The following is a 12,181-nucleotide window of genomic DNA, read 5'->3' on the forward strand; positions in this document are numbered from 1 at the left end:
CTTTCATGCATTGGAGAAGGAAATGGCAAGCCACTCCAGTGTTCTTGCCTGGAGAATCCCAGGGACGGGGGAGCCTGGTGGGCTGCGGTCTTTGGGGTCGCACAGAGTCGGACACGACTGAAGCGACTTAGCAGCAGTAGCAGCAGCAAACTGGTCTAAGGAATTCTCAATTTGTGCAAGATTATATCTTTGATTTTAGGAAACAAATTAGCATAAGCTGATGTAAAACTTAGCCATTGTTGTTGTTTAGTCGCTAAGTCATATCAGACTCTTTTGTAATCCCATTGAATGTAGCCCACCAGGCTCCTCTGTCCACAGGATTCTCCAGGCAAGAAAACTGGAGTGGATTGTCATTTCCCTCTCCAAGCGTCTTCCTCACCCAGGGATTGAACTCATGTCAGTCATCTACCTTGTCATCCAACTCATGTCATCCACCTTGCGTTGGCAGGTGGATTCTTTTCCATTGAATGGGCTGGGAAGCCCTAAAACTTAGCTATAAAAAGTGCTTTGTTTGAATATATGTTTTAACGCCCAAATGTTTATGCTTCAGGAAAATATATTTGGTAATGCTATAGGGAATACGAATTCCGAGAAGGCAACGTTTATGGAGCTTTTGTAAATTCTTAGATAAGTCAGTATTTTAGATACTAGATATGGGAACCTTAAATAGTGATCTCCATGTGACTCTCAGAATCCTTCTGCTGTGGCCCAAAGTAACTTTCTGCTATGCTTCTGAGAACCATTTCTTCTGTTTCTTCTGATACCCAGCCCTGTGCTCTAGGAAAACAGAACCACTTACGCCCAGTCCATCATAATTTTTCCAGTGGTGCTTCTTTTGGTGCTTCCTTGGCTGGAATGTACTCTGCCCCATTCCCTTCTGCTGGAGTTCCCAGCACATTTTCAAAGTTGTAGTTGATTACAGTGTTATGTTAGTTTCTGATATACAGCAAAGTGATTCATATATGTATATATGTATTTTTCATATTCTTTTCCATTATGGTTTATTACAACACACTGAATATAGTTCCCTGTGCTATACAGTAGGACCTTGTTGTTTATCTATTTTATATATGGTAGTTTATTTCTGCTAATACATAATTCCTAATTCATTCCTCCTCTGCCCCCTTTCCCCTTTGGTAACCATGTTTGTTTCCTATATCTATGAATCTGTTTCTGTTTGTGCTATAAGTAAGCACAAATAAAAATAAATCTGTAAATAAATTTGTGCTGTATTTTAGATTACACATACAAGTGATATTATGTGGTATTTTCTTTCTCTTATTTCACTTAGTTTGATACTCTCTAGGTCCATCCATGTTGCTGCAAATGGCATTTCTTCACTCTTTTATTGCTGAGTAGCATTTCATTGTGTATACGTACCACATCTCCTCTATCTATTCATGTGTTGATGTATATTTAAGTTGCTACAATCTCTTGGCTATTGTAAATAGTACTGCAATGAACATTGGGGTGCATGTATCTCTTTGAATTACAGTTTTGTTAAGATATATGCCCAGGAGTGGAATTGCTGGATTCCAGCACATTTTGAATAATCTCCACCAGCATTCCCTGAAGGGATATTGCTTCTAACATCTTGTAACCCCTTCATGTTGCTTATTACACATTGTCTTGATTTATTTGTAATCTTGCCTTGTCTACTTCATTAGATAATAAGTTTCTTAAGATTAAGTCCTGGGGCCTTGTTTTATTCATTTATATATTTCTGGATGACCAGTGCTTCATGTGGGCCTTGTGCTCCCAGGGCCTTCTTTGAGCAATTATTGAATTGAAGGGTCTATCAGGAGATGGTGGGGGAGAACTTACCATGTACCTGGCTCCAGTAATTCTAAAACCATCCCTATGAAATAGGCTAATACTTTCCTCAAATAACTTTGGTTCATTGTTTAACAAAAAATTGAGCTACTATTATGCTTCAAGCATTGTGCCTAATACTTTGGACAAAAGGACAAGGCCTAGTTTTTGTCTTTAAGACATGTACAATCTACTGGAGAAAAGCTATGTGAATAAATAAATATTTCAGTATAACATGACTCTTCCTCGATGTCATTGAGCTTTTGAGTGGCGGAACTGTGCTTAAAATCCAAGTCTATCCAACTCCAAAGGCAATGAGCCACGATGCTTCCAGAATAGAAAAACTAGCAGTGTTAAGAGGGAGATCTCCTCAGAAGAGTGAAACAATAGCCTTCTTCCACAGATTGTTGAAAACATTAGTAAATAGAGCCATTTTGTTTTGTTCACGAACTAGGTCCTTCAGAAGCTTGGGAAAGCTGATGAGACAAAAGATGAACAGTTTGAAGAATATGTCCAGAACTTCAAACGGCAAGAGGCAAGTATATTTGTCTAGTTTCTGGAGTGGGAAATGGGTTGACTTTGTGTTTTAGTGTGTAAATGAAATGCTTTGATGTTGAAGAAAGAACTCATTCACTGGGCTTGGTATTAACTTGAAGGAGACACTGGTTAATTCTGTAGACGTTTTCTGTGTAAGGCAAAGAGGTAGTGGGCACTGTAGGAAGATTTGTGTTTTAGAATCTCAGGAGATAGAGACTTTGCTTTCCTGGAGCTCTTCAATACAGATTACTGATCTCTAGGAAAGGCGATCTTTTTAGTGGTTTATATTCCACTAAATATTATCAGTAGTTAAATATTTCTGGCATAATTACTTCAGTTGCTGCATGCATCAAGATCACGAATTCTCAATAGAGATATCTCCTTAAGAGGGAGAAAACTGGTTCTTGTTGGATGAAATGTACTCTTGTTATGAGAACACGTCACATAAATACTGATAGTATATCTGTGGTATTAAGATTTTATGAGGGGGTATGATTAGGAAAAAAAAAATGCCCAAAACATTTCCTCAAGGGCAGTGATAATGAGAAAAGTTTGAAAAACGCAATTTGTGATATTTGTTCCTTTCTTAGGGTGCTACGTGTTTAACAGTAGTAATAGTGCTCGGTTGCTCAGTTGTGTTCGACTCTTTGCCATCCCATGGACTGTACCCTGCCAGGCTCCTCTGTTCATGGGATTTCCCAGGCAAGAATACTGGACTGGGTTGCCATTTTCTTCTCCAGTGTTTAACAGACACATGCATAAATAAGCTATTTTGAAAATTATTTGTTTATATCACTAGGGTTTGATACGTGGTTAGCATATCACCTGTAGAGAGCAGGCATTAGAGTCAGGGAAAAGGAAGCAGGGCCCTCTCAGGTTAGAAAATTCAATTTAGATGTGGGCTGGAACAACCAACTTTGGAAAGTGGGGTTTGGACATGAGGACAATGTAAGGACATGGGTTTATTTCTCTGCTTTTGCTGTAGCCACCAATGTCTACAGATGAAATTGTGGCTTCAGAGATAAGTATTCACAGCGTCAGTGATGACAACTTAGAAATGGAAAATCAGCACAGGTTTTATGTCACTCCCTTTGCTTCTGTTTTCAGATCCTTGACCCTGGAGGTTTCTTTTTTCCATTTGTGTATCAGAGTTTTTGACTGCATTCTAACTGGAGACAGGCTGTTTCTTTTCCTCACCCACAGGCAATATAAAATCCAGCAGGTAGAACCAGGTAGACTAGTCTCCACCAAAGCACATTCCTGAGTGTCTCCAATTTCATTCTAAGACTAAAGGTTGGACAGATAGGAACTCAATTTAATATGAATGACAGTGATCTCATTCTATCTGAAAATGTGGAAAGAGAGGGGAGTTGGAGAAGAAAGCAGTAATAGAGAGAAAACTAGTTCTTATCCAAATCACTAAATATTATAGAGAACTTTGGATTTATGAAGGTAGAAGAGAGAATTCTTAGAGAAATGTTGGGTGTTGGCCCATAGAAGAAGGCACCCCCCCCTCAACCCCCAGCAAAGTCTCCTCCAGGAGAACAGATTCTCCATGTTCCCTTATGTCCTCATTTGGTGAGTTCTCTTACACTTTTCATGCACTAAAATAGGGCTCGTGCAGATTATTGACTTGGATGGCAGCAACTTCCCATAGATAAACTTGTCAATCAGTGCCCTTGTTACTTTGCAGGGAGGTCCCCAATGTCTGCTTGAAGGGACTGGATTTGGATAGAAGAAGTGACTCATGTTTATAGTTTTTCATACTTGAGGATTACACTCTTTCCTTTGAAACTTGGTCTTCCTGTCTAGTGTGTCCCTGTGGAGCTAATTAGTTCCCTGCTGTTAGATTTTTTTTCTCTATCTGTTTTATTATAGTATGATATTTTAGCACCCCTGAAGGCTGACCTTGGGAAGCATGAAGCTCAGGAATGCATTCATGTAAGGTAGTACTTTGCATTTTCCAGTTCCGGTGAATTTTTAGTTCTTTTTGGACTTTGTTGACTGAACAAGGTGAAGACTGTTTTTTGTCTAATGTATTAGAGAAAAGTGCAGTTGGCTGAGTCATTAACTTTTATCAGTTTAATACTGCTCTGCCATCTATTCCTGTCATTTTATACATTATCAAATATTGTGGAGCCAATAGTAAGTATGCTGTTATTCTTGAAGAACCGCATCTAAGTTCTGGCAAGATCATTAGCAGATTTCAGGATGCAGGTAAAACTTCAACATTTAGGGAAACTTAAACAAGCAATTCTACTTTATAAGAATAAAATGAGCAGAATGGAAATGTAGAAATAGTATTTCTCAGGGAGTCTCCTGACCCTATTTGGTTCCCTTTGGAAATACTCTGCATCAAAACCATCCTGCATTTGTCTATCTTGCTCATTTTGATATTTTCTGTTTTAATCAGAAAGAGTAAATTATAGTCATTTTCATGCCACAAGGAGGGAGCGAACCTTAACCTTGTTGGTAGATAGAGGGAGAAAAGGAAAAAAGGAGGGTGTGGGAGGAAGTTGAGGAGACTGTTTATTAATCTATCGAAATATATTAAAGTTTGGGAGAATGGCTGAAGACTGAATTTATTAATACTCTAGAGGGAAAAATCCCTTTAATCCCCAGTACATATTGGTGACCACTTCCCATCCACTGCATATGCTGAAAAAAGGCATAGTCCTTGTGTAGAAATATTAACCAAGGATGAAGGATCTATCAAGATTGTGGTGACCTCTGCAAAGCCTACTATTTTTAGTATTAACGTGAATCATTATTCTAAAGGCAGAAGGCGTTATATTTAAAGATTTTTTTGATGTGGGCCATTTTTGAAGTTTTTATTGAATTTGTTTACAATATTGTTTCTGTTTTATGTTTGGGGTTTTTGGCCATGAGACAGGTGGGATTTTAACTCCCAGACCAGGGATTGAACCCACGCCCACTGTGTTGAAAAGCAGTCTTAACCAGTGGACTGCCAGGGAAGTCCCCGAAGGCATTATCTTACAGCTGCATTCTCTGAGGACATTGACCTAGGACATCTAGATTTATTTTTTCTGTGTATATATATTTCAAATCCAAAAAGATATTATGTATAGTATAAAGTGAACTTTTTTTTTGGATTGGTACATTATATTATAGTCATCTGACCATACTCAATTAGTATTACATCAATAGTAGACTACTAAAATGTTCTAGAAAGTATTCAAACATTTTGGGCTTGCTTTTAAATTGTCTTGAAGAAAATCATAAAAGTCCTTATAGTAATCGTATAATTCCCTGCAGTAATTCTCTGCTCGTTCATGGTGGAAATGGGTCTGTGTTTGAGCTTGAGCTTGAGGCTTAGCTTTTATCTTATTCCAACTCCCAATTCTCTTTTTAATGCCAGACTTATTTTCCTAAAAGTTATTTGATTTGTGTTAGCCCAGAAGCCTGGTTGAAGGGTCTGTGCATATGCTCTCATTGTCCACTGTGCTCCACGTTGTCATGGATTTTGTGGTCTAGATTTTATGAACAGCTCAGTTAGGACAGGGAGGAAGGGAGAGGAGGGTCCAGCAAGTGGGAATCAAGTGAATCACTCTCACCCCCTGAGAACTCAGGGCTTTCCATGGACAAGTGGTAAGGAAAGCAAAGATTAGAAATATCCAGCAGGAAGAATGAGATGTGACTTTACCCTTTCTTTCCCAGAGGGTTTGTTTCCTTTCTTACCAACACTGCTGACAGGTAGCAGAAAAGACTGCTGTGAGCGTTGGGTGCTTTCGTGTCGGTTCACTGGAGTGCCTGCTTACGGCTGTGTTAAGGAATCCAGAGTAGGTCCCCAAGTAAAAGAAAGGTCTTTGGGCTCCCTCCTTCCTGTCCGTAAACTTACCCACTAAGATACCATGCTTGTGGCCGATGTGCCCTTTACAACAAAATAATAACCCTGGGGCTGGTGGGGCCTAGATAACCAACTCACATTTCAGCGAGTGCAGATATGGGAGCCTTATTGGAGGCACAGTCTGAAATTAGACCTTCTCATACAGAGGGGAAGGGAATCTCACTTCTGCTCCCATCTCCACGGCTTCTCAGTCCCCACTGAAATTCTGTGTAGCTCTCCATGTCCACCACCAGGTGATGGCCTATTTGGTGTAACACAGATGAAGAAGGGGAGAGATATTGGGACGTTGAAATCTCTCCAGTTTGGAGGACCCACAGCCAGTGATTCTCATTATTAGGATAATCCATTGTCTGGAAGCTGGAGTCATGTCTTCATACTGATCTCTCCTCTGCCCAGGGGTCCTATGTGGCTGCTTTCATCTTTTTCTCTGTACAGAATCTAGTGCTTTGCACATAAACTTTAAAACATTTGTCAAACTTGAAGCTGAATTAATGGCAGAAATGATCATTTGGAGCATATTCCTAGAGCACGTTTTTATTTCTGGAATGGAGGAAGTGTTGAATAGTGTGTGAATATTTGTAAGCAGTTTCATGACACTTTTTAGGACATATGTCCATAAATAATTAAAAATTACAGAATAGAAGTTTGAAAAAAAAGAGTCAATATGAAATGTACTCCTACAGTGTGTTAATGTGTGGATAACATTTTTATTTATGGCAAACCACATTTACATACTGAAAAATTCTTCGATTTTCTTGAGCCGATATCCTAGAGCTATTTCTTTGTAACACAGATAACATGATATAAAAAGGAATAATTGCTTGTTCCTATGTCTGATGGTGTTATTTAGGGCCTGCCTGCTAGCTTCCAAGCTGTTCTTCCACTTTCTCCACTGCAGATGCTTTGTTATGATTGAACTGTCCTTGCCTGTCCTGCCATCTCCATATGTTCAAGTCCCACCTTTGCTTAGGGTCAATTTACAAGATATTTCTTACCTAATGTCTGTCCAGTCTCTTCAGCCAGGTTCTCTCTTTCTCTGTGTTCTCCAGAGTACATTTTCTTTTTTTGTAGTTTATCCAATAGCTCTTGTTCCATTTTTTTAAAGTATGACAGTTATTTCAGGTGTACATCTATATCCTCATTAGGTTATAAAATGTTTAAAGGAAAGCAGCCTGTTGCAGTCATTAAAGAAATCTTCTATGTTCTCTAGCACCTGCTAGTGCTTGGTCAGTATATCCCTCCTTGTCACACATATCTCTGTATTCACCTTTTGTCTTAGATTTTCCATGCCTCCTCCCTCATTCAATATCAAAGCCTCCCTTCATTATCGTCTACTTCATCTCTTTGATCCTAATTTTTGGCAGCAAATAGCCCTTGGACAGTGTCTCACATTGCCTGGACTTGATTCTAACCTGAGTTATCAAGACTAGAGAAAGGCTCTGGTTCCCTCCCTGGATTTTGAAGCTGCCCTAGTTCCATGCTACTCCATAATTATCAGCTGGTATGTACAGTATTTTCCATCTTCTAAGAGCTTTATTTACTTTTAGTCAAATGTAGTAAGTCATTGTAATTATGCAGAATGTTATTCAGTCCTTGAATCCCAGTTACATTCTCCAATTTGTAGTTATTTTTTTCATGTGTTGTGTTTTAGAGCAAGCTCACTCTTCTGTGATTAGATAATATTTTGACCATAGGCATTAATGTATTTCCAGGTGGCGCCCGTGACAAAGAACCCACTTGCCAATGCAGGAGATGTAAGGAACACGGGTTTGATCCCTGGGTCAGGAAGATACCCTGGAGAAGGAAATGACAACCCACTCCAGTATTCTTGTGTGGAGAATCCCATGGACAGAGGAGCCTGGTGGGCTACCATCCGTGGGGTTGCAAAGAGTCAGACACAGTTGAAGCCACTTACCTTATCAATTCATTAATTGATACTAGTTAATTTCTTCCAAGCAACTTCTGAGAGAATTGTTGAGTCTTGTTGCTTGCATTTATACTTGGTTTCCATTAGAGTTTGCACTCAATAATTGCACAATATATTTTAAGAGAATTCATATATGTCTGCCTCTCTGGAAATAAAGTTTACTGGTTTTTCTGGTTAACTCTTAAGTTTTTGTGAGAATTCCATAGTACTGAAAACCATCTTAGTGTGCAAATATTTTACAAAATTTAAAATGTTTCTTCTTAATAACAACTTTTGAGGGAGTTTCTCGGTTATTTGATTGATCATAACCTGTGGGTACATGTTTAGAAAAATAATACATAACTATGTCAATATCTGGCCTGCCTGCTGTGGTGAGTTTAACAGTTCTAACTAGGCAGTCTATCTCCTTGAACACACAATAGAGTAGCTCTGATCCAAAAGCTCAGAGTAGAGATCTGTATAAACTCAGTTGGCTTAAGGGAAATACATGGAAAATGGTACCTGTAATTGCTAGCTAGCTTTCTAATTTTACTTTGTTGAAAGGCAAAAGATATTTGATTTGGTTTTCAGATCATAGGTGCTCTTGGGATTGCTGACAAGGATAGCTGGAAATTGGGCCATGAATTTTGGATAAAACTGTGGAAGCTGAGATGTCCTCTTTGATGTCTCTCTTCCTTCTCTGTACCACCCCCTACTGCCATCAGCCCAGAAATGTGATTTCAAATGCACTCCAGTCTCCTGTCTATCTTGTATCTTTTGCATGAAGATTTGCAAAAGAAATCTTTTAAGATAAAGAAATCGGTTTATGAAATCAATGCTAGTTTCTTAATGAGAGCTCCTATAACTACGAAGAGCTCAAAGCAAGGAAGCAAAAAATATATGTTCCTGAGATCCTGCTGCTTTTACTTTTGAAAAACTCTCATCTTCCTACTGAATCGGAGCCTGAACTTGTCAGAATAGAGCACTATTTCTTTGTAAACCAAGAGTGCCTGGAGTGTTGAGCAGCCTAATGTGGTCTTTGATCATAAGTGGATTCAGACATTATTAGTTATCTGTTCATCAAGTTGCTGATTATGACTCCATTAGATCTCATCTCCTTGATAATCTAATTATCTTCTCAGCTTCAAAAATGATCACAAAATGTACTCACATTACTTTTAAGATTGAGTTAACCTGTCTGAACTCTGAGAAATTGAGCCAGTTTTAATTCTGATGTGTTACTTAACCTCTTCAGGAGAAAAAATAATGTCAGTAAAGGCCAAAAATAATAATGTAACTCTGGGAACTTCTATAGGTTCATGATCACAGACGAACAGATAGGACTTACTGTTGTGAAATCACAATTTTTGAAGTTATGTCTCTTCAGATCCAAGTTGTATACATCTGTTTGTGCTGTTGACCTTCCACCTGGACTCCTTTTTAATCATCAACTCACCATTTCTTAGTTAAAGAGGATAGTTAATAAAAAATTTTCTGTCTTGTGGGTGCTGCTTGCTTTTTTTCTATTTTTAAGACAAAAGCTACCTCTAAATAGAAATCAGTATTACATTTACCATATTTTAACAAGTCAATTCAACAAAACATTGCTTGTTTAATAGGTATTACATACTCGTTGCCTTAAGATGTTTAGCTAGATCTATATAATCTTGCAAATAAAATGCACTGGATTTGGTTTTGCAAGTACACTCAGGGACACAGTGGTATATATTCCCTGAACAAAGGTGTCATGCACCTGGGATTATAGTATGGGGCATGGTGCCCCTGAATTTATAGACACTGTTGCCATGAGTTTAGTTAATACAGTCTATGAATTGTATATACAATCTGGTAAAATTAATGTCTCATGTTTGTCTTCTTGCTTTCAGGCAAAAGTAAATGGGTCAAAAGTGAGCTAACAAAAGTTTACCTCTGTATTGGCTCCTGAAGTCCTAGGCATAAGTATATATATATCTTTTTTTAGTGCTTTGGAATTTAATGTACCTAAACAATAAAAGACATGACATTAATCTTCAAGTGTTATTCATTGTAGCTTAATGCAGGCCTGTTTTTAAGCCCAGTGCCCAGAGACAGTTTGCTGTAGTTGTAGGACTTAGAGACACTATCTTTGTGTGTCAATCTGTGGTAGCTTTCCTTATCAGGAACCTGACTCAACTTGTAGGAAATCTGTCTGTAACACTTCTTTGCACTTACCAAAATGCAGTAGGAAACTTTGACGTGGTGGCCTTTACAGCTGGTCCTTTGACACTACATAGATTAACTCATGAAAGTTTAAGAACAGCTGAGTCTGGGACCTGTCCGAGGTGCTGAAGAGAGACTTACATGAGAACTATCCAAGAGCCCAGCTTGTCTGGGTCTGGACACCCTTCTCTGCTCTCCCCTCCCCTGAAGACATATAAACAAATAATTAAGAGACTGGTGTTTCTGAGGACCAATCTGATGTAAAACAACTTGGAAACACATTTAATTAGATATGGAATGTAATTTCTTTGTATTGGGTAACAGAGATATCTGAAACCTTCCATGGTGGTGTCCCTGCTGCATTCTTTCTCCAGCTATTTAATTAGATTTTATACTTCAGTCTAATCCTTAGAGGCAGATTACCATGAGAGGTGCTCACAGGACCAGGGGAAGAAAGCAACAGCTTCAAGAAACCACTTAGCAAGACAAAAAAGGGATTTTTAAATTTTTTTAAATGAGGCAATGATTCTCAGACCTTTGTAAGCTTTTAAAACCATGAATACTTTTGCTTGCCTATTAATTCTTGGTGGCTTCATGATGAAACCCAAAATGACCCTGGGTTGTTTTCCAGGACAGCCAGGAAACAGAGGACTGGGGAGACGGCTTTCTTCTCCCCAGCCCTTTGAGGGTGTGACACCCAAGGGAGGGAGTGGGTGGAAGTAGCTTTAATGAGGAGGGAGAAACAAGTCACTCCCTCAGGCTGTGTGGGAAGAAAGTGAGGCCTGGGGGACCTTCTGGGCTTGAGAGGCAGCTGCTCCTGACACTGATAAATGATTAATTTGAAAAAAATGAAGAACCTCTGAGTAAGACCAAGGCCATGTTATTATGCTGTATGCCAGGTGGGTGGTGAATCCTTCTAGGATCATTTCCAAATAGGAGTATTAGTAGGCAATGCAGACAACTTAATTATAATAAGATTCACTTGCCCATAAACCCTGAGGATAGTGTGACCAAGAGTTAGAATAATAATTTTATCTTGTCCTGTTGATAACAATATTAAGAAAAAGCAGGAAAAATTCTCAAGGTTGTGGAATTTTGAATCTCTTTTCGGTACACATAAACACGCACAGTACATAATTCAAGGGTGAATTACTGAAATGGAAATTTTCAGAGGAATGTGGAATGAACTTTAGATTCAGTGAAATCTGAGCAGTGCTATAAGAATTTATTTCTCATTTAAACATTACTTGTGATTCAGACAGAATAATGATGCATAAATTTTATTATGCAATAGGTTTTGTGCAAAAGAACTACTCTGTGACATATTGTAGGTGAAAAATTTCTCTCCAGAGACTTTTACTTTTTCGACTCAGGCAGAACTTTATATGAAATTCAGTATGGTTATTACCAAATGCTTTATGAACCTTAATACTCATGAGGAAAATTAGGAATGTTAATAATTGGAAAAGAATAAAGTTATTTAAATTAGCTTCCAGTTTATCTAGTTAAATTGAACTCATCTAGTTAAGCCATTATTATATAGTTTGAACTTTCTTCCACTCACAGTATTTAACATTTCTCCTGGGATTCTTAATTTATTTAAAAAAATTTTTATTGACCCCGTTGGGCTAGATGAATTCAGTGTATAGATTAGAACCTGAATATTTCATAGTCTTTCTAGTGCTCAAAGAAAAGGCAGAGACTTAATTGTGGACTTAGTTTGACATGCTTTATTCCTTAAATATTTGGGAAAAGAATGCCCTTCCACACTGTTCTTTTATTGTTTACAGCTACTCTAGGCAGTTGTGGGAACTCAGAACCATCATTTACTCTGGTTGGCTTTGTATTACTTCCTGCAG

The 12,181-nt window shown here is 38.3% G+C and overlaps 1 protein-coding gene across 2 annotated transcripts in view; it reads left to right on the forward strand.

Moving 5' to 3' along the window:
* Positions 1 to 12,181, forward strand: part of AMPH (amphiphysin) — a 219,148-nt gene that overhangs the window by 107,192 nt on the left and 99,775 nt on the right. Inside the window, exon 2 of one of the 2 annotated variants that reach the window (XM_055590769.1) lies at positions 2,267 to 2,351. In XM_055590769.1, the coding sequence (XP_055446744.1) occupies positions 2,267 to 2,351 (85 nt within the window). Of the gene's footprint in view, positions 1 to 2,266; positions 2,352 to 11,131; positions 11,222 to 12,181 lie in introns of those variants that run through there. The other variant, XM_055590770.1, reaches the window with a different exon arrangement.

The sequence above is a fragment of the Bubalus kerabau genome, chromosome 8, assembly GCF_029407905.1.
Source record: "Bubalus kerabau isolate K-KA32 ecotype Philippines breed swamp buffalo chromosome 8, PCC_UOA_SB_1v2, whole genome shotgun sequence".
Taxonomy (NCBI): domain Eukaryota; kingdom Metazoa; phylum Chordata; class Mammalia; order Artiodactyla; family Bovidae; genus Bubalus; species Bubalus kerabau.